Genomic DNA, 22,524 nt, shown 5'->3' with positions numbered 1-22,524 from the left:
GAAAATCCCTTTCAAAATGTTTTGACCAGAAACTTTAAGGGGTGTCTTCAGGCTACCCCCATCAGCCCCCTCTCTCCCCACTGCACACCCCATGGCGATGGTGTCTGTGCTGGTTGCAATACCTCGTGTCCGTTCGTTAGTGCTGGTCAGAGGAACTTTTCTTCCTCAGTGGATCCTTTGTTAGGCTATTCCCAATGGGTGTGCCAGAGAGAGCCCATTTGAAACCCTTTATTGAAGGCTAAAGTGCTGCATAGGCCTTGCACGGGGGAAACTTTCACTTACTCTGAACACATTAGTTCCCTCACCTCCCCCGGCTTTCCCCTCAGCTCCCTCAGCCTGAATTCTGCAGTGAATCTTTCGTATATAGGGGATTATTAGCCTGAATGACAAAGGGACTCAGCTGGGATCATAGCCAGGCTCCTTCGCCAGCTAGTTAGCTAATTTATTTCCATTAGGACAACCACGGTGCTAATTCCCTCACACGGCATACGGGAGTGGTTCTGTCGTTACGAGGGAAGTGTAGCAGTGCTGTACTGTTGCGCTTAACTTCCCCCAATATGGAGTATTTCAGGGAAATGTTTAAAACTGAACAGTAGTTAAATGGGAAATCCAATTTACTACTTTGGCCTGAAATCCCAGAGCAGACTGGAGTCAGAGCTAATAGGAAATACCCCTGCTGTGCCTGACTTTCAGAATGGGGGCTCTACGGATGGAGCTACCTTCAAAACAGAGGCCGAACATGATTTTCTGATGGTTTTCAGTGGGATTGTTCACAGGCTGAAAGTTAAGCACATGCTTAAGTGCATCCTAGATCCAGGTCACAGTGCCCAGCACGATGTAACCCATAACATACAGCAGGTTCTCTCTAAATCCTCTATGATATATTCTGACTACAAGAGCTACCCACAACTGTTACCATAGACACACATGCCACTACAGCCCTGATTCTGGAAAGCACTTAAACGTGTGCATAAAGTCCCACTGACTTCAGTGGCAGTTAAGCACGTGCTTTCCTGAATAGGCATGGATTTGTGCTTCGGTGCTTTCCTGACCTGGGGCCTGTATACATAAAATTGGGAGAAGGAGTAGTATTTATGTACAAAGGGAAAAACCACTAGTGCTTCCTCTGGTTATACCCGGGACCATATCTAAAGCAGCTGTCCAGACAAAGTAATATAAAGTTATTATTATAATTCCTATGGCAATTTGATTGTATATGGCATGTGAAGGCAGTTACTTTGGGGCTAGTTGCTGTTAAAAATATTACTACTTTAAGGTGATTAATTCAAAGAATAAAGTGATTTTGTCACTATCTGTTCCAGATGTTTAGGAATCAGTTTTATGATCCTATAATCTATTCCTGGTGAAGGGAAGAGTCTTTCAAGGTTGAAAAGACTGCAAAGAAAGAAAAACACTGTCCAAAGAATAATTTTAAAAAATCAAAATGTTCTACACACATTCTGGAGTTCTAACAACACAGGACAATAGTCTTGTCCTTCCTGTACAATGGATGATTTGGAAGTTTTTCATACTCAATGCAAGGGACTGATTTCTAACGAGAAATGGTGGCTAAAGGCTATGGTGATGGGTGACAGAGATAGACAGTAAATAGATAGCTATGGATGGTAGTGACCGTTCCGGTAAAACTAGTCAGCTCACTTTGCACGCAGGGCAGTTCCATCTTTGGCAAATAAGATTTAACTAGCAGCTAACAGCCCATGCTGTCGCACAGGGTAATTTGTAGAGTCAACATGGCTGAGAACTTAAAAATTTGATGGTAACAGACCCCGAATCCCAGTGATGATTGAATCTGGCGACATTCTAAACAAAAAGAGCTCTCAGCCATGCTTGTAGCTGTTTCCATCACTTCACACTGACTCAACAGACATTCTAGGCTTACGAGTGACACACAGACAGAGTGACCTGCCTGGAATGTTGTTATATGGGTGCAACCAGGTACCTTGGAAATGACAGGCTGTCGGCAGGAGACACACACCAGCCAGGACGAAACAAGCTGGTGGTACTCCACATCCACCAGATTGAGGTAAACAAATCTGCTGCCAGCTTTCTGAGGCCTCACGCCGATATGCAGGTCCTGCACCCCGTTCGGAGGGAGAATAAACACGCCTTTGGGATCCACCTACAGGAAGCGAGTAAAATGGAAACAGGCAGGAATGCCCACAACTTAGTGCAGCAACCAAGCTGTAGGAACACAAATTCTACACATGCTGATAGGGACTCTCTGCCTCTCAGGAAAGACAATGAAAAGGTTTAATTAGAATCCCCAAATGATGTGTATCTTGGGTCCTGGGAATTAGGTCTCAATCTGGTACATTCCAGCTCAAAATGTTTTATATTAAAAATGCAAGAAAATCAGAATTGTCTAGATGAAAATGAAAGATGGTATCAGGGATGGTCAAAGTAATCAGCACTGTTAATATAACATGTTATTGGGATAGTCTCAGCATGAGAGACAGTGGAGGAGAAATTAACCCAAACTTTTACATGTGCCATGAAAGATCTTTTTAGAGGCACCAACCTGGTGTCCTTTGATCAAGTCAGAAGGGAAGCTAATCTACTGTGCCTTCTAGACGGCAGTTTGGAATATAAATTAGACACTGATCAAATGTCGAGAAATGTGTGTTTCTGAGAAGGAAATTAAAGCTGGCTGCATTAATAAACTAGACTCTAACTTCATTGTCAAATCTCTGTCTGAGTTGCACATTCAGAGTCTGTCTGCAGAGGACCTTTGCTTAGCAGAATGAATTTCAATAACAAAAATGTAGTTAGCAACATCTAGAGTGCTCATCTCAGCTAGAAATGTTAACCCTGTTACTGCCCTGTAGATGCCTGATGCAGGATCAAAAAAATGCTTTCAATAGAGTGCTATACATTGAAGGTTATACTTGAGGCATGAGATGCCATGTGCAAAACAGATGGTCTCTGAATATATTTGGTTTTGTTGAGTTATGTACTTTAATGTTACAGCCATCATTTTTATTTTATACACACACACACGGCAAAGATAGTTCTGGCATTTTCTGTTTTACTTAAAAATTCTTTTCTGAGAGCCCTATCAATATGATATCGACTACCAGAATACCGTCTGATTAGCTAGAAGGAAAGTTATTTGTAGAGCTGGAACTTCCTCCTTGAAGTGGAAAAGATACTTTGAAATATCAGAGTAACAGACACTTTCATTTTAGGTGCCAAACAGATTTATGAATCGGATAAAAGACCCATGTGACATTACACAGCAAACAAGGGGGGAGGGGGTGTTTAATCTCCTGAGAGAGGCCCCAGAGCCTTATCTGACAGGGTCTAATGCTTTCCTCAACTGCTGACAAGCTCAGCTTCTTCACATTAGCATGATATTCATACTCCGAAAAGGGAGATGCTTATCAACCTGCTCTAGGAAGGAGAGTCTGGAGCTAGTCCTTAGAGTTCAATGAAAACCATTTGCTAAGGCCGTCAAAAAGAAACCTGATTCACTTAGCACAGGCACAAGTTGTGAGATCAAGGCCCACATTTTCAAAATTCTGTGTGCCTCTGTCACTTGTTGGCCAGTTTTTCAGACTCACGGGGCCTGATTTTCCGAGCTGGCAAGCGCCCCAATTTCCAGCTGAGAGCCGGGCGAGTCATGGGTGCTCAACGCCTCTTAAAATCAGGCTCTAGGAGTCAAGCTAAAAGTTGGAACAGCCATAATTAGTGGACACTTTGATAATTTGGTCCTGAACTAATAACATTGATGGAGCAAAGCTCAAGGAGTGTCAAGAGGGTTTGGAAGAGGCCAGTCCAAAGGCAAAGCAGCGTCTATGTAAAATCTGAACAGAGTTTGATGTGCACGGTCACAGCATGGCTGGCCCCTGTGCAGTAGGCCTAGCTCCCCTCTGCCAGGGCAGGAGTCCCCATTTGTCCAATGACGAGGGCAGGAGGGCAGCACGTGAATACTAATAAAGGTCAGGAAGAGGCCCAGTGAGTCAGAGCAGACTGGTTCAGTCAGGGGCAGGTTACACCAGAGGAGGTCCCAGAAGGAAGCAGAAAGTGATTCCTAGAAAACGCAGGAGATCAGCAAGCGGTGTTTGCTGGCTGGTGTGTCCCCAAGCCAGAAAGCCAGAGCTGGAGGGCTAAGGAGGGCTGAAAGCACCAGGAGGAGATGGCTGTAGGCTCTAAGCTGAAGATCTGGAGCCAGGGGCCACAGAGGGCTGAAGGCAAGGGAGCAGCAAAGGGGCTTGCCCACTGACATCTCCAGAGCCAGAACTGGACCCAGAGCAACCATGAGAGGGTCGGGGGGAATGAGGGGAGCTCCCCTGACAAGAATGTTCCCAGGAGAGAGGCTGTGGGGGTTCCCGCTGGGAAAAGAGGGTTTGCACTCTGGGTGGAAGGATGGCTGTTCTGGTACAAGGACAGGAGAGGGCTGTCCTAGAGAGACGGGATGTGGTGAGGGACACCGGGGCTGCACTGGAGAGCTGGGATGTGGTGAGGGACACTGGGGCTGCACTGGAGGGCTGGGATGTGGTGAGAGACACTGGGGCTGTATGTTACGTGTACTGGTTGGACTATGTTGGGGGAAATCTGGACTCTGGCTGTGGAACTTTTGCAATGATTTATGTACATGGGACTTTTGTAATAAACGAACCCAACAAGACCTATATTTACAGTAAGAAAGACTGTTTGGATTGTTATGGAGGACTCTGAAAGGGGAAACTGAGGGTGCTCCAGGCAGGGGCTGCCTTCTCACAGATGCTTCCCTGCAATGTATTACAGTTTTAATTACCACTTCAGCCAACGACAGCCCAGCCCCTACGTCACACGAAGCTAACACAGAATTCAAGATGTACAACTCCCACCCATAATTCAGGTCACTGCAACGAAAGCCGCCCATTGTGGTGATTGAGCTCGCTTTGGACGCCGTCAAGGGGATTCATCTCCACATTCTGCCTCAGTGAGGACAACATTTAAACACGGATTTCTTTATTTCCTAATTTATGGAGTGGCAATGGAGTTTGTGTGTCTTTTATTATTCACATTTATAATTACGACTAAATGAATTCTAAAGAAATTATTAGTCTTCAGATAGTCTCATTAATTCAGATAATTTTCCCTCTGGGGTTTTGTACCAATGATCCTACACATGACGACTTTAATCAAAAGATAATTATAATGAAGACTTTATGGCAGTAAATTGTTCATAATTCCTAATGGGATTGGTTTCATATTGGAGGGTTATTTTCACTGGGACTGTCAATGTAAGTCCATTCATAATTATAATTGTGAAGGATTTCACTAATTTTCAGCTCACCCCTAACTACAGACTCTTCCAAATGAAAAGTTTCTCTTTGTGGTGGGGAAGGAAGAGAGGAATTGGCAGCAAACACTGCTGAGTCCAATGGCAGAGCCTACCTTCAGCTCCTGTGTATGCGAGGTGTAAGCTCTCACTTTCCGGATCGTTTGGGTGCCCCTGAGAACCAAGGAAAGGCGGGCCTGCTGGCCAGTTATGCAGCTAACGTCCACACGTTGCAGCGAGTGAAGGTAAAATTGCCAGATCTGAATGGGAGCAGCAAGCCAGGCGTCCCTGGAGCAGAGAGAAGAGGCGCCTGTCATGACTGTACCAAAGGAAAAGGTGACACTGGTTCAGGAGGCATTTCCAAAATGAATGAAAACATACAACTGCAGATGGAAAGGAGGAAATTGTGCTTCCGGTTCCAAAGTGTTTGCACATGCACTCACGTACACTTTGTAAAAGGCATGTACAGGAATTCCAGAGAAGACAAGTTTGGCTGAGATATGTGAATCGACTTCACTCCCAGGCAACCTTACGCAGGTGAAATTTTCCAAAGCCCCTGGCTGTTTCTGGAGTTTCAGTCTCGTTGAAAGTCAAGCTGAGCTACTGCCCCAAGGCTCAGACAAGCCCAGAGGATACGCAGGGTGCACACCCCGCAGTGATCAGAGAGGGGATGGAGTGAGTATTCTCCCCACCAAGCTGTACAAGGCAACCCCACAGAGCCCAACTGTGGGGAAATAATCCATTAACTGAGATAAGATGGATTTGTCTAAAGCAACTAAAGAAAAAGCAGACGGCCAGAGGGAGCTGCTGTTATCTCATCTCACCTCAGCCCTCATTCAGCGCTCAAGGGGACATCAGCTGCCACAGACGCAGATCACTGTAATGAACATTTTCTCAGAAAGTGGGCTTTCTCGCTGTGGGTGTGCATTCAGTCCTCACTATATGTGCGTGTGTTTTCTATTGTCTAATGTGCAAAATTCTTCAGAACCCTCTAAACATCTTCCACCCTAGTCCAGGTTTTGCAAGGAGACGTATTTCAAGAGAATCATACAGCTCTTCTTGCAGATTTTTGCTTGTCAGAAACATAAGTCATGCGCTGGAACCAGTGTCCTAGGAATGTTCCATGTGCATTTCCTTATCTGCTCTGACAAGGTTTCTGGAGAATTCTCGCTCTTCTACTTTTGGATTCTCCTACTTACGTGTAAATAGCAACAAAGAATGTTTTGATCTGTGGGCTTGGTCCTCCAGCTACTTTTAAGAACACATCCTGTGGCTCCCCAGGACCCTGAGTACAGAAATTAGAAAGCATCATTAGAATACTTAACCGAGAGATCAAACCAGCTAATGAGGACCCCAGGGGTTCCTTTTCCCTTTATTGTAACCCCCCACCACTTCACTTCCACAAGCAGAGGGTTCCAGAATCCAGCTAAACTACCCTATTAAATTATTATACAGCTTGGCTTCTTCCAACATTTTTAATTACAAAAGAGGTTACAAATGGCTCTCACATTCCGGGTCTGTTTCAGTAATTAGATTTTGCAGAATTTTCCCCAAGTTTTCTAACAAGCCATAATCCAATTACCATGCTAGCAGATTTCTGCAATGGCAATTAACAAGCACCTTCATTACCATCCGCATTTATGTGCGAGTTTGTTTTTCATTTAAATCCCAACCGGCTGAAAATAAAGCCCAGGAAACTTGGAATCAGAGCTAAAAATTACAACCCAGAGCACATCATGAGCTGCTTTGCTATGCATCTCCCTCTGATGGCCTGATCCAAAGCCCATTGACAGTCAGTGAGAGCCTGTCATTAACCTCCGTGGGCTTTGTATCAGGCTCTGAAAGCGTCTCAGTTATGAAGTAGATACACTGACTGTCAATGGGTTTTGGATCAGGCTATCAGAGGGAGATGCAACACTTGTATGATGGAGAAATATCATTGCCTGAAAGGAAAGGGATCAGAAGTTAGAGTGATCTGTTTATTTATTGATTGATTGATCATGTGGCCCTCCTCCTTGTAGTATCTGAGTCTTGAGTACTTGGATGCTGTCTTGGAATATGACACAAAGAGCAGCACCGCAATCCAGTTGAGGTTTTGCGGTCTACTCAGTCAGGACACATTTTTATTTCTTTCCTAACTGGTCGTTTTAGAACCTCTGATTTCTGAAGAATTTATCTGTGGCACCTAGCTGGAAAGCTGGTGTTTCCATAAGTGGCAGTTTCTACCAGCATTTCAAATCTGGCCTTTCTTCACATGAGCAATGCAGGGCAGCATGACGAATGATGGTATAAATTGTGATATTAAACACACGCTACAAACATGATGAGATCAGGCTAGAGAAGTTCTGTTCCTTTTTGACAGGAGAGTAAGGCAGTCACAACCTAGTAACACCCAATATTCTATCATTACAGATCAATGAACCATTGGTGCATGGTATTTCTGCTTTAGATAAAGGGATCAATAGAAAAGAGATGGTGAACGTGAAGGATATACTCCATTGGATTTCCGCTTGATTTTTGTAAGTAGTACCATTTTTTTTGTTTCGCAAATGATGTTGGGGTCACTGCAGCGGACGTACATCTCCGGTTCCCCACCTGGCATTCCTGCTGGGGCACCTGGGGAAAAGAGCATAAGATTACCACTCTCCCTGCTGTTAGGCATAGGCCCATCTCCTGCCCCTGTTATCAGGAAGGCCTGCAAGCTGGCAAATCCCTAAGCATGTATCTCTTTAAAACCCACAACCCTGCAAAACAAAACATGGAAACACAAGCAGACACAGTATTTGCATGCCAGTTCTCAGTGGATGCAGACAGTTACCTGGCAGGGTGTACCATGGAGGTAACCGTATGGACTTCTTCAGGAAGGTGAGCTCCGGGTGATAGAATCGGAATGTCTGATCCACCACGTGGGGCTGAGGCTCCACATTAACACTGAGAATTGCAATGGGTTTGTCACCATTTGCCTTAAAGGAGATCTGTGCAAAATAAAAATAACAATGAATTCGCCGAGAGAGAAAGAAAAGAGACCGTCAACAAATGCTACAGCAGGGGTTGGCAACCGTCCGCATGCAGCCCATCAGGGTAATCCACTGACGGGCCACGAGACATTTTCTTAAAGTTGACTGTCCGTGGGCACGGCCCCCCGCAGCTCCCAGTGGCCGCGGTTCGCCGTTCCCGGCCAAGGGGAGCTGCAGGAAGCGGTGGCCAGCACGTCCCTGCGGCCCGCACCACTTCCCACATTGCCTGCTGACGGTCAATGTAAACAAAATCTTTTGCAGCCCACCAGCAGATTACGCTGATGGGCCGCGTGCCGACGGTTGCCGACCCCTGTGCTACAGCAAGAGAAAATACCATCTCTGGCTTTCATTCGGCTCAATAATGGGAACAAAATCAATTCTCAATCTGTTTACAGCTCTGAAGTAGTTACCACCGAATAGCATGGGACCCAGGATGCTATTAAGAAAATTCAATTTAAATAAATATGTGATGGTAAAATCTAAAACTGTGAATGGAATCTCTAGGGCATTGAAACCATGTATTTCAGGGGAATAGCTTTAAACCAATACCTGATAGAGGAATTAAAAACCAAACACAGGATGCTGACATAGAGGTCAATAGATACGTTTGCAAACAAAATCCTTTTGAAAACAATGCTTGCCATGGCTGTAAAGTCATTGTCTTTTGCTCTTTTCATAACAAAAACTGTGTATATTTAGAGAACATGGCTATTTAGGACCCAGTCCTGTCTGTGACGCTTCTCATACAAACACATAGAGCCTAGTTACCTATACTCTGCCACACTGGTTTGTGGTGGCATTTACAACAGAGAGCACGGTGAACATCAGCAGAGGGAGAACAACACATTAAAAGGGATACTACCCTATTTCTATACACTACAATAGACATCCAATGAAATTCACAAAAGTTTATTTCCTGATAATGAAAAACCTTATGGTCTGCCATAAATGGGCAGTTAAAAGGAATTATATATGTGTAGGCTCAATCTTTGTCACAGGGTTTTGATCATTGTAACAGGCTGTAAAACTCATTGCAGTCCACCTAAACGACAGCCAGGGCCGGCTCCAGCTTTTTTGCCACCTCAAGCAGCGAAGCGGGGGGGGAGGAGGGAGGAAAGAGATAAAGCCACGATTGGCGGCACTTCGGTGGCAGCTCTACCGCGCCGCTTCATTCTTCGGCGGCAATTCGGCGGTGGGTCCTTCGCTCCGAGAGGGACTGAGGAACCTGCCGCCAAATTGCCGCTGAAGACCTGGATGTGCCGCCCCTTCCCATTGGCTGCCCAAAGCACCTGCTTCCTTTGCTGGTGCCCGGAGCCAGCCCTGATGACAGCACTTCTTTTTGCCTCTGTTACCTTGATGCGTTTTGTCAGCATGGCACTGGACTTCCAAGGGGGTGCAGCTTCTGTGCCTTTATTGAATCTCAGCTCAGCAGGGCCCTGCTAGAAATAAAGAAGCAGTAATCATGCGAAGAAGCAGTGTACATCACGTCATGAAGGCATTCTTTGGAATTTTCACCACTGGTTTGATCTAAATCTGTAACGTTTAAGAAACTGTATCACAATGAAAACTAGTAAAGAGAAAATTCTCCTCCCAGAGCCTCAAGCTGTCCCGCTGCTCTCGATCAGCTGCTCTTTACATACACAGCTCCATGGAAGTTCCCCGCACGTTGAGAGAGCAGAGATCCCCCTTACAGATCTGAAAGATAACGCTGTCCTGTAAAACACGAAGTGCTCTGCTCTCCTTTGCACCTGGGAATTCAGGTACTAACTTTAAAACACTGTGAATTGCAAATTCCTTGCTGTTCCTGGCCTCTTTGGAGTGTTATTGAGGAAGTGAGAGTTGCTTTTCTATATTTCTGCATATTCTCATCATTGGTGGCTTTGCTAAAAACTGTGAACATCAATAAAATAGTGCAATGTATTGCAGACAACATCAAGAGCCTGGGAGGAGGACTGTTATCATTTGAACCCTCTCTTCTGTCCCATTGCTGAGAGTTAAAGGAGCACTCTAGGATTACATAGCTGGCTTGTACCTCTGGCCTAACCACTCTGAATTCTACAAGCACCCAACAGCATTGCCTTGCCTATTCATTTATTCTGTGGCATTGAGCTAAAAAGGGAATCAAAGGGAACAATTTGGATACAATCTCATTTTAAAAGCCAGTTTTATGCTTCTAAAGAGCAGACTAAGGGTCGCATTCATCCCACTGATGGAGTTACACCAATGAATTTGGGCCTAAATCTTAACACACAAGAACTGAGAAGCACAGGCGGACGTGAGCCAGTTGCAAAGGTAGAGGGGTTTGTTCCCCCTGAAGCTAGCGCCCTGTCTTTAAAATTCAAGCCCTCTCTTTTTTAATCTTCATGTGAGCCTCACAACCACTGTGTGTTTGTTTGCTATGATTCAATCACAACAGATGGACACGCCACTTTGGCTTCGAAGGTTGAGTCCCTTCTTATTTTTTCCAACTGTGTGTGTTCTTTGTTTCCTGGTTCTGGCTGGGGCCAGAAGAAAAAAGATTACGGAAAAGCCTCTTCCAGATATTTCTGACGTCTCCCAAAGACATTCAGCCATTGCTCCTCTGCAATAAAGACCTGATATGTTTAGGCCTCCCCTTATGAGCTAAGTCATATTTCTGTAAATTTCTTGGTGTGATACCAGACAGCAGGAACAGAAAAATAGAAATACTACAAAAAGCAATATAAAAACAGCTGATGTTAAGCAATGTGGCATACTACCCATCACCTGCTAGAAATAGCATTGGTTATAAAATGGGCACAGAAGTTTATACAGTTAGCATCATGTTTAATTCTAAATAATGATGATAGGCAAATGGACTCTTTCCTCATTGTTTTATTTGTCCTATGTCATAATGTAGTGGAAGAGAGAGGGTGATATGTGTACCTGCATCATGACAGCGTGGTCCACAGAGAAGGTCTGGTATTTAAATGGAATGTGAATGGTCTCTTTGGGGCGCAGGTAGACCTGAGGCATGAGGTTGTCCTGAAGATGGAACATGTCCTCTTCTACTGGAGTAGTCATTGTTTGGGTCAGCTCTTTGAAGTGTCTCCACTCCCTACTGTCCACAATAACACTGTGGAAAAAAATCATAGGCAGAGTTACTTTGGGGACAGAAACCCGGGAGCTGGGGTTCCCCACCGATCCCAAAATGTGGCTGTGAGTTATACCTAAACCTCAGTGTGCGGGGCGGGTGGGGTGGGGTTGGAACAAAGACCGTGGCTGGAATGTGCACGCACCCATTAAATGGAAAGAAAACTCCAAAATCCACCACACCTTTGATCTGGGAAATGAAGACCTCTCCTCTCCCCCAATACACACACACACACCCCCCCGGAACACTGCACAGTGAGGCACGTGAATTACAGATGGTGGTTGCATTGGTCACTGCTAGCGACAGGATAACTAGGGTGGCAACTCCTCTGTGCTTAGCTTCTCGGTAACTTGCATTCTCCCATCCCTTTGCATAGTGATACAGGACGTGGGAAGAAAACAAAGAAAAGTGAAATCTCTGGAGGGGGGAAAGCAGGTCATTGGTATATGATGGAGCCCTCATTATAGACTGACCCCCTTTCCCAATAAAGCCTCAAACGCTAGATGGAAAAGCAACAAGCTCGATCCCAAAGACACCTCTTGTCTCGCACTTCCGTAAGTGCCTCTCTGCTCTGGGCTGGCTTTCCAAGTGTAACGTGCAGTATTTGGGAGGGGAGAATGTCTCTGGCTCCTACCTCAGCTCAGGGTGGTCGATCTCGATCGTCACCGTGTGCTGGACGTTGTATGGGTTTCTCAGGGCAAACTCAAAGAACTCTGCTGTGCCCAGCGTGGCATAGAGCGTGTAGTTGGTGGTGATGGCCTGAATCAGCATGCTAGAGATGCTCTCGGCCTTGATGCGCTCCCGGTAGGCATCAATAATCTCCAGGTCCCTGGAATGCTGGATGCGCTCCTCACGCCGGCCCTATCGAAGAAGAGACGCCTATGACCAACACACTGATGTGGGCCCCTCCCCTGCATGTCTAAGGATTCATCTGAAGGAATCCGACCCCAGCCCTGACACGAGAGATGCGACAGGGTGTTTTGTCAGGCCTGGCTCCCGTTTGCTCTCTGGTCCCAAGATCGTTCCGACAGCGCTCCATGCTCCTCACCATGCGGCTTGCTCTCCTCCCACTGACGTCCTCCTGGGCTTCGAGCTGTCGCACCATCATCATCCTCTCCAGCTTCCGCCTGCGGATGGCGCTGGCCTCGCGGCTGACGTGCTGGAAGGCCGTGCTCACTTCCTGCAGGCGGCTGAACAGCATGGCAGCCAGCTCGCTGTCCACGTCCGCCAGCTTCTGGGCTTGGGAGACGTTCTTAGCTGGGTGCAAAGGAAACAAGGGTCAGAGTCTGGGCTGAGGGAGTCGGGGTGTGGACCCCATTGGGGGCCCTGCAGTAGCCAGCTGAGACGGAGATGGATGGATGACATGGGCAAACAGACGGATGTGCTGACTTGAGTTGCCTCAAGCATGCAGGTGTTTGAAACCTTCTAGACCGGCAAGCTAAGTGAAGCGGTAACCACCAGGAAGGGGAGCTGAGGAACAGCCACTTTGCGGTACATACTGTTCTTTCCTTGACCAAACCTTAGTCTGGCCTATGGGGCCGGTTAAACCTGAGTTGTTCCAGTCGAAGCCTGGAATTATACCAAGGTCCCTCTCCCAGGGTTTGGCACTGAAATTGGCAGTGAAAGCAACACGCCCAGAGCTGTCAGGCAGTTTTTTATGTTATGCAGTTTCTGAAGCTTTCCACAGACAGCCGATAAATCACATCTCTCCTGATGTGTGGCCATCATGCCAGATCTGAGCAAGAAGGAAAGCCAAGCGACACATTGCGCTATATTAATTCTCTCTGGCCTGTGGATCCCAACTGTGGCCAACAAAAGTTCCTCTCAGTAGTGACAACATAACTACGAGGCCTGGATTAAATACAGAATAAATAACAAGCATCTGGGATTTATGGGGTTCTGGGTTCATCTGGATATTCTGGCGATTGTATAAATCAAACCATCTCAAGCTACCAAATGTTCCAAAAGAGAATTCTGTTCCTCTCCCTTAATTCAAAACCTGCCTGTTTCCTGCTGTACACTATACACACATCTACATTTTTATTAAAATGTTCTTTTGCTCCCCTCCCTCTCATTTCTCCACAAAATTGCTACTGGAGCAGCTCCCAATTGAAGTGCCAGCCAAATATTTAATATGTGAAATACAATCCACTACCAAGCACTTGATGCATGGGATTAAACTCTCTACATGACGTGTAACTCCACACATAGGCTGTTTGAGTCTTGCTGCATTACATTTTCTTAAAAAATTGGTAAACAAGGGTTATTTACAAATTACTCACCTGAATTTAATTTTAAATCCATTTAACTGCTTCCCAGACATGGCAAATTGAGTTAGACATCTTGAGCCAAAATGCTCGTATTTTAGCAATAGTCATATTTCAGCGAGTGTCCGCAATGTTTAACCTTATGGGCCATGTCAAAAAGTTAATGGGAAAGGAGGATGCCTGGCTGGAAAAGCCTGTCTCAGTAGGGGAGATTCTGCAATTTAAAAGCTAAATGTTCTGTTATCAAAACCATTCCACGGAGGGTGCAGTCATCCAGCGTGCACAACTCAGCACGTGGAGCACTCCACCTGGAGTGTGGCACCCAGCCAGGCATTTATATTTCCCATATTTCTGTGCTTCCTAACTCCTGCTGAATTCGAAGAATGTGTGCTGTGGGAGAGAGGATTCAGAGCGGATTTCTGACTCACCGGGGAGGAGGGGAAATCTTGTGAGGGAGCATGTTTTTGAGGGATTTCCAGGTCAGAGAATTTGCTTCAAAATCTAAACCTTTGACTTTTCTCTGAACTGAACCTTACGAGGTTCTCTGGTGGACAGACACACACACACTTGCATGCGTCCTGACACACATGTACACACATGCTCTTCACAAGATGTGGGCTTGATGCGAGAATTTCTGTGCTTTGCAGGAGATCAGACTAGGAGATCAGAACGGTCCCTTCTGGCCTTAAAATCTCTGATTCTTCTTCTTCCTGCATTACATTTTTTAACACTTTGTGTAAAATGTCTAATTATTTCAATACTTCATGTGCCTCGTCACAGAATCATAGAAATGTAGGACTTGGATAGATCATCTAGTCTGCACTGAGGCGGGACCGAGTATCACCTACAATCCCTGGTAGGTGTTTGTCTAACCTGTCCTGAAAAACTTCCAATGACGGCAGGATAACTAGGGTAGATTTGACACAAACCTCCAATGACGGAGATGCCATAACCTCCCTAGGTAATTTGTTCCAGTGCTTAACTACCATTACAGTTGAAAAGATTTTCCCCTAAGACTTTGTTGCTGCAATTTAAGCCTGTTACTTCTTGTCCTGTCCTCAGTGGTTAAGGAGAACAATTTATCATTCACACTTTATAACAACATTTCATGCACTTGAAAACTGTTATCATGTCCCCCCCTTAGTCTTCCCTTCTCCAGACTAAATAAACCCATTGTTTTCAGTCTTTCCTCATTGGTCAGGCTTTCTAGACCTTTAATAATTTCCATTGCTCTCCTCTAGACTTTCTCCAATTTGTCCACATCTTTCCTGAAGTGTGGTGCCCAGATGACCGCCCAGGTTTTTCATTGGGAATACAGCTGTTGTATAAATCGCTCACGCACAATAGGGCACAATGGGACAACCTGTCCTATTGACACACATCAGAAAGTCCATTAAAAGCATGCATAGATGCATAATAGTATTTCTGTGCCCCCTATCTCCCCTGGGAATTCTGCTTATGGGCAGCTCTCTTTCATTTCACACACCATCTGGATCTCCTTTGGGAACAGGTGCTTAATTTGGTAAAATATTTCAACGACTCTTACTCAAGAAATATCCCCAATTCCAGCTGCACAAACGCATCAAGAATAGCACAGGGCAGAGAATGTATATGTATGTGTTCGTCTGTGCTCTTGTGCACTTGCATTTCAACACAGATGTGCGTTTAGTGAGCTGATGAGCAGAATGTGGAAGATTAATTTCTCTCTCTAAGAGCCTGATTCTCATCTACACGATGGCGCAGACTCACTGATGCTGCGAGAGCAGTGTCAACGAACCTAAATGTAAATGACAAGCAGGCCCGAAGTGTTTGAAAAATCTTACATGCCAGGCACTGACCATTGTTAAAGGCAGGGCTGGGTGAAATGTATGTTAAGCTCATCTGAACACAGACATAATAAGGGGTTCCCATTTCCTGAATGCAACACACACCCCTTCACAGGAAAGAGTTAAATTTGGGCCCAAGACTCTTTGTCCAGGCCTAGGTAAAGGCAAGCAGGCCTCTAAATTTCAATAATTACTTAAAGGAATATAATTTTCAACTTGAACCTTCCCATCTCTAAATATATGGGCTGTTGCTGCTCTCTGATATAAGGGAGTTTAAATCACCACTAGGCTGAAAATCAACAGCCATCTCTCAGCCCCAGCAATTGCAGACTAACAGGAATGTAAATTCCACGTATAGGATCCCAGCTATGCAGGCTCAGAGCTGCAGAGTAAAGCTTGATTTTCACAGCGCCAACCTCAGCAAACACTTTGTCTGATTAAAGAGGTGAGAGAATAGGGCCTGTGAATCATGGACTGAGCTGACGGAGGCTCATACAAGTGTTTTTCTGACAACAGCTTCATTTCCAGCAGACAAGCAAGGGGATGGGCTTCTCCGTTTACTAAAGGATGGACTCGATGCCTCAGTGCCTTAACAGCTAAGGATTTACCACCTGGACCCGACCGTATCTGGGAACTGGAACAAGTCTGGTGAAAAGCATCACCTAAGATTGGCTGATGAGAGAGTTCAGCAGAATCCGATTGTAGCTCAGCCTCTCAGTGTATGTTTGTCAGCACCCGCTGAGCAAACATCAGGTTCTGAACATTCACAGCACAGGGGAGTGAATCAGCAGCAGCCGTGGGGGTAGATAATTTGGGGAACAAAATCCCCACTAACCCACCGGCAGATGGACCACGTCACACTGATAGAACATATGTTTGTAACATGATATTGTGGGAGAAAAGGGGAAACACCGAGTCCAGGGACCCAGTGCACACGGTAGTTGTGTCTTTGAACAATCGTCACCTTTGGTACTTTTAATAGCGCACAGGAGAAAAGCCATTGCCAGGCTACAATGAGCTAGGAGCCAACGGGACGTACCTCCAGGCGTATTGAGGGAGAACAAGCTGCCTCCGTGGAAGTTGCTGGTCCCATCATGCGAGGAGACAATGCGAGAGCGGGAGGGTGGCAAGGAGTTTGATTTCTTCAGCCTCTGCTCACACAGGTGACCTGCAACAGAAGCACAGAGCTGGTGAAGCCGGGCAGGCGGACTCCAGCCACGCCCAGAAAAAACGTCCTTTGCTAAAGGGATCTGCCTTGCTAGGGAGGAGTCAGAATGACTCCGGCCCAGCAATGATCCCCATCCGCCACAGGAGAGAGGCGCGTCTTAAGTTGGACCCTGAGGGTAGGATTTTCTGAAGTGCTCCGTTAGCCTAACTTGGCTTCCATTAAAGCCAACAGGAGAGTTAACAGTGACTGCAATATTAATAGCAATACCTAGCACTTGTATAGAACTCACCCTCGGCAGATCGGAAAGCACTTCACAGAGGAGGGCAGGATCATTATCCCCATTCTACAGATGGGGAAACTGAGGCACGGAAAGGTTACAGTGACTTGCAGATGGTCACCCAGCACGCCAGTGGCAGAGTTGGGAATAGAACCCCGATCTCCCCATCCTGTGCCCTGGCCACTAAGCCACTGAGCACCCACAAAAATACCTTTGTTTTTAATAACAGTTCAGTGCTCAAGAAGGTGCCAGGTGGACATCCCTGGATCCCAATGCCTTCTGTTCATCTCCAGCAGAGACAGCAGCATTGCAAGATTCACCCACACACGGGGTTAACATGCTTCAGCCCGGCTCTGGTGGGACCACCTCTTGGAGCCAGGAGAGTTTTGTCTGCACGGTCCACACTCAGTATTGCTAGCAAGGGGCCAGTTAGTATCAGTAGGGACAATGGAGTCTGAGTGAGACCACTGTCTCATTTCACACTCCACCTATAGGTGACATTTATTCTAATACAGCACACTGTTCCTCCCATGGGTACCTGCTGCCACCTGCTTCATGTCACTGCAGGACACAGATACCAGATCACAACATGCAGTAAAAAAAATTCCCTGCTGCTATAAATTGGCAAAATTCCAGTGAAATCAAGAATTTGGCCCAATGTATCTAACTTCTATCACAACCATAGCCCAAAACTAACCAGTTCTCTGGCAAGAGAATAAGAGCAACCATTTTTAAAAAAAATTGTTTTAGCTAATTCCATTTCTCAAAGTACTGTGATTAAAGTTCACTTTCCCTTCTCGGGCTATGTATTTTTCTTTCCCCTTTCTCAACTCTCGACAAACTTCAGGCTGGTTCCTTTCACAGAACCAGAACAAATAAGCATACGAAACAAATCGACGTACCCCAGAGCAATGTTCATAACATATCCATCTGCACCAACGCGTGTGACTGAGCAGAGAGAGCTGTGTTTACAGCACGGTGCAGGACAGTTATGGGGTAGGAACGTTACACATATTGATCCAGCGCCCCCACCTGAACAGTTAGCCCGTATAATTTAAATACAGACGCATCAGGGCTTCCCTTTGTCAGAGCGAAGAGTGTTCCTATTACCCTATTTGTACTCATTTTTCATTGATTTCAGTGTTTCATTGAGCAGAACACAGCGTGTGCTTTGTGACCTTGAAACATAACAGTGGATTTCTGCAGTCACTTAAGTGGCCTCCAGTTCATTTATTACTATCAGTCATGTTGATTACAGTAGTGCCTCATGACCAACAAAGAGTAGGGCCGATTGTGTTAGGTGCTGTACAAAAACAGAGCAGCCAACAGTCCTGCCTCGAACCACCGACAATCAAAATAAAGCAGACAGATGCAGGGTCGGGGAGGGGGAGACCAGAACAGCAGAGTGAACTATGGGATGGCTGCAGACAGCCTGGGGGTGCCCCAGTTGAGTTAGGTAACTAGGAAGTGATCAGCTGAATGGTAAGGACAGAGACGGGGGCTGTGACGTTAAAAGGAAGAGGGGTGAAGGGGCAGGCCTGGGGAGAAGAGAGTGGGAGAGGCAGGTGTGGGGGAGGGGAATGGGGAAGGTTGGAGCAAACAGCCAATCAACACAGGGAACAGCGGGTCCGACAGAGCTGTAGGAAGTTCCCTGAATGACTCTGGCTGCTTCTGCAGTTGCTCTGACCAGCTGGAGCCTCGCTCTGCACCTCGGGTGCTTCCTTTTGCGTCGATCTGGAAAAGCGTCACAGACTATCCAAAGCATCTTCCTTCTGACCCAGGGAGGGAAGGGTGTCCAAGGAGGTACCGTTAGGCTTTTTATAGATGCATGTCCTTGATTCTCGGTCCACAGGAGTCCTCACAGAACCTCACTAGAGCCACTGCAAAACCTGCGCTCTCTACTGGTGTAATGAAGTTCAGATTTAAGGAGTTGAGGCATCATGTATCTACAGAAAGAGATTTGCTTCCCCAAACACCCACATTGCAGCATTTTAAAGTCAGTTTGCCCAGGACTGAAGTAGACATATTTCTTCTGATTTTGTAAGAGCCTCTCATGAACTTTGCCAAAGTTTTTCAGGTTTCAAAAGCACCACTGAAAAATGAACGTCTCCTCCTGCTAAATCTTTTATCACTCCAGCTTACTTCTCAGATGAAGTAAATGCAATTTGGAATTTGTGAATGTTGTTATGAGGAATGGAAATTACCAAAGGAACTGATTGGCTGACAAAAAACAATACTAAACATTTTGGTAAGACAAGGTCAAGTTTGGGAGACTTAAAACATTGTCTTGCTTTCTGAGTGAAATGTGCACTCCTCAGTGGTTGCCACTGTAGAAAATACATACTGTGCCATGCCAACATGGCCACAAGAAAACGTGCCCATTGTAGAAAAGTTCTGTAGATTTTAATAGCAAATGATAACTTTTCTACAGGTCTTTTGGACCTTGCTATGAATTTAATAGAAAATTATATCCCTGCTATAGAATTCTGCAGGATGGTTTAAAAAAAAAGTCAGCAGTAACCATAGATTTTCTTTATTGCTACCACTGAAAATACATATCTTAAAAGAGCCAATAGCTGTCTAGAGTCCCTGGAGCCAGGGTGAGGGGCTTTCATTACCGGCAAGAGGCCCAAATACTCCCTGGCATTTGCTTGTATCACTGGCAAAGTTTGTTATTCCAATGTCTCTTCCTCCCACATACTAGCTCATATATCAAGTGAAGAAAAACTAGCCCTAACACTGATCCATTTACTGTCTTAAAAAAAACAACAACAAGGAGTCTGGTGGCACCTTAAAGACTAGCAGATTTATTTGGGCATAAGCTTTCGTGGGTAAAATCTTCACTTCTTCAGATGCATAGAGTGAAAGTCTATGCATCTGAAGAAGTGAGGTTTTTACCAACGAAAGCTTATGCCCAAATAAATCTGTTAGTCTTTAAGGTGCCACCAGACTCCTTGTTGTTTTTGTAGATACAGACTAACACGGCTACCCCCTGATAATTTACTGTCTTGTCACCTCTCTGTGCTGCTGTAATTACATCCATATATAGGCTATCCCAAACTGTACAGGATGAAGCTATAACGTTGTCTGCGGATTCACCTAACCTACAAATGCACTCTGTCCTTCAGATAAAAGCTCCATAAATGTGGAGAACTGGAGACATTTGGCTGCAGCACCTGAAACTGTTTGTCAGTATTTAGGGCTGGATTCCAGCGGGCCCTGTACAAGTGTCTAGGGGAGGGCCCGAAGTGCATTCTCCTCCCCACGCCCCTGAGCCTGGACACACCCTCTCTGGGGAGCAGAGGAATTGCACCCAGCTGGGGCAGCTCCAAAGAGATGGGATGAAGACAGGACCATGCCAGCATCCGCAACGTGCAGATAAGAGTGCACCCTGCATGCTTGCAAGAGATGGCAGAGCTGCTGATTCAACGCACGCCTCCCCACAGCAAGCTGGGAAGGATTCTGGCACAACAAAGAGCCAAGTGTTAAAACTGTACAACCCTTAAAATGTGAGCTGTGATGAGACCATCCACTTTACAGTTTGTAGGACTGTCTTTTGTAAACACAGGGAGTAACGTATTGTTGCAGTGTGTGATGAACTGTCGGAAGACAGGATACCGACGAGATGGACCATTGGTCTGACCCAGTATGGCTGTTCTTATGTCTTAGGACCTACAAAATATAGGTACTAAGGTGACTGGCACTATGCGAAATACAACAGCTAGATACAGCTTTTGAATGTAAGGACACTCTACCAGTTATACATGTATCCTCGTTCCATGTGTACAACTCCTGCAAATGCGTCATTAGCAGAAATAGCTCAAACTGTTTAGGCATCTGAGAATATTAACACGGACAGTGAGAACATTAACATTATCCACCGGGGCATGTGCCCCGAAGCTCTCACAATGTTAAGGACAGTGTCAGTGCAACTCTGATCTAGAATCTGCTTCTGCCAGCTCTGCTGAGAACACTGCTCCCGGGCTGTTCACACATTCTCCCACTGGAAACCTGCAACCCTACGGAGCTCATCTCTGAGAGAGATGAACTTCGTTATTTAAAATTACCTTGTTGATCATTTCTAAAGCACCAAAAATCAGAAAAATATCATGCGATAAAGATGCCATTTAACTCCATTTACAGCTAATCCCGCCTAGCGCTTCAGTGTGAATGGCAATAGGAGGATTAGCCACTCTGAGTAGCAGAAGCTTCTTTTTCTGCAGCTCAGTTTAAAGGGTTATGGTCAATTTAAAAAAAAAATCACTTTGATGGAGAATGTTCTGAGTAACAGCCAAGATTACTAGAACGGAAGGAGATTTCAGACATCTTTTCCAGTTTGGTTACTGTGCATGACAGCACTTTGTGTTTAGGCAGTATTGCCGCTGCTCCTGGATGGTCAGTTTCCCTTTATTGTTTGTGTGGGTCTTTCACACAGCAACTAGGGGGAAGAGCATTTAAAAAAACCAGCAAAATGAGGTTGCACAACCATGCAAATGGGCAATGGGACCCAGGGGGAGGGCCAGTATCTGAAATTGCTTTGAACTTGCTTTTTGAAACTGCCTAGATTTCAAACTGATGATGTAGAACGGAGCAGAAATGGGTGTAGCAGACAAAGACTGGAATACAAATGCCCTTATTTGGCTATGTTTAGCCCCATTTCTGTCTCTCTCTCAACATCATCCAGTTTACAGAACAGGCCTGCTGTTCAACGCTTCAAGCCCCAATGTTACGAGGGATTTAAAAAAACATACTAATATTATTTTGAAATCAAACAAACTTTTCCAGAGAAATCAGAGTGGCAGTTGTATTGATACAGTATGATGGGTGGGTTTTTGTGGTGATTGTTCTTGTTGTTTTGCTAGTATTTGTCCTTTGTTAATCAGTTTCCTTTGCTGGGTTTTCATTCAACTGTTCTCTGGGTTATGAATCTCAGACTCTCCTTCCTAGGAGCTTATCACACTCTTGCAGGCAAAGTATGAAAATGACAATTTAAGATATCATATAATGGAGCTAATCTTTCTTCTGAAGATAAGATTTTAAAACCTGGAGTCACTGCACATTTATAAGATGGTGAATTAAATATATGTAAAAAGTACCTAATACATTCTAGGAAGCATAGTGTTCTTACAAGTTTGGTTTTCTTATATGTACAGCTTTGTGCATCTTGTCTGTTTCTCCCATGTTTCGGAGTTATTTGCTAGTACCTAATTGAGTGTCGCTGTTTCCATATTGTCTGTTTCAAAGCTGCCTCAGCTTGTCCATTTGTAAACAAGCAGGCAGAAAACTCAAAACAGAAGTAATGAGCTGTGCATTTCCTCCTCTTTCTGTAGCCTGGTGTTATTACTTATTGTCGGCGGAGGGTGGGTACAGGATAATAGGAGACTGGCATTTAGAACCTGTTGATTTTTTTCAAGCAACTGAAAATTCTCTCAACAGCCCAAGCCCAGAGCTCTCCTGCGTCTCAGAAAAGCATTCTCTTTCCTCAGATGCACAGGAACCTGTAGGGCCAGACTCATCGCTCCAATGGTATCATGGGGGTGCTTTGCATTTTGCCAGAATAAAGCAATTTT

At 45.4% G+C, this 22,524-nt stretch overlaps 1 protein-coding gene across 5 annotated transcripts in view; it reads right to left on the bottom strand.

The window, feature by feature from the left end:
• NPHP4 (nephrocystin 4) overlaps positions 1 to 22,524 on the bottom strand; it is a 103,247-nt gene that overhangs the window by 1,963 nt on the left and 78,760 nt on the right. For 4 of the 5 annotated variants that reach the window (XM_034753047.1, XM_034753050.1, XM_034753049.1 and 1 more), the window contains 10 exons: positions 16,549 to 16,677; positions 12,465 to 12,673; positions 12,051 to 12,277; positions 11,209 to 11,398; positions 9,657 to 9,743; positions 8,106 to 8,262; positions 7,818 to 7,903; positions 6,487 to 6,572; positions 5,404 to 5,575; positions 1,961 to 2,140 (listed from right to left, as the gene is read on the bottom strand). In XM_034753047.1, the coding sequence (XP_034608938.1) occupies positions 1,961 to 2,140; positions 5,404 to 5,575; positions 6,487 to 6,572; positions 7,818 to 7,903; positions 8,106 to 8,262; positions 9,657 to 9,743; positions 11,209 to 11,398; positions 12,051 to 12,277; positions 12,465 to 12,673; positions 16,549 to 16,677 (1,523 nt within the window). The remainder of the gene's footprint in view (positions 1 to 1,960; positions 2,141 to 5,403; positions 5,576 to 6,486; positions 6,573 to 7,817; positions 7,904 to 8,105; positions 8,263 to 9,656; positions 9,744 to 11,208; positions 11,399 to 12,050; positions 12,278 to 12,464; positions 12,674 to 16,548; positions 16,678 to 22,524) is intronic. The other variant, XM_034753051.1, reaches the window with a different exon arrangement.

Source organism: Trachemys scripta, chromosome 19 (genome assembly GCF_013100865.1).
Source record: "Trachemys scripta elegans isolate TJP31775 chromosome 19, CAS_Tse_1.0, whole genome shotgun sequence".
NCBI classification, from domain to species: domain Eukaryota; kingdom Metazoa; phylum Chordata; order Testudines; family Emydidae; genus Trachemys; species Trachemys scripta.
This window is presented reverse-complemented; position numbering and strand designations above follow the sequence as displayed.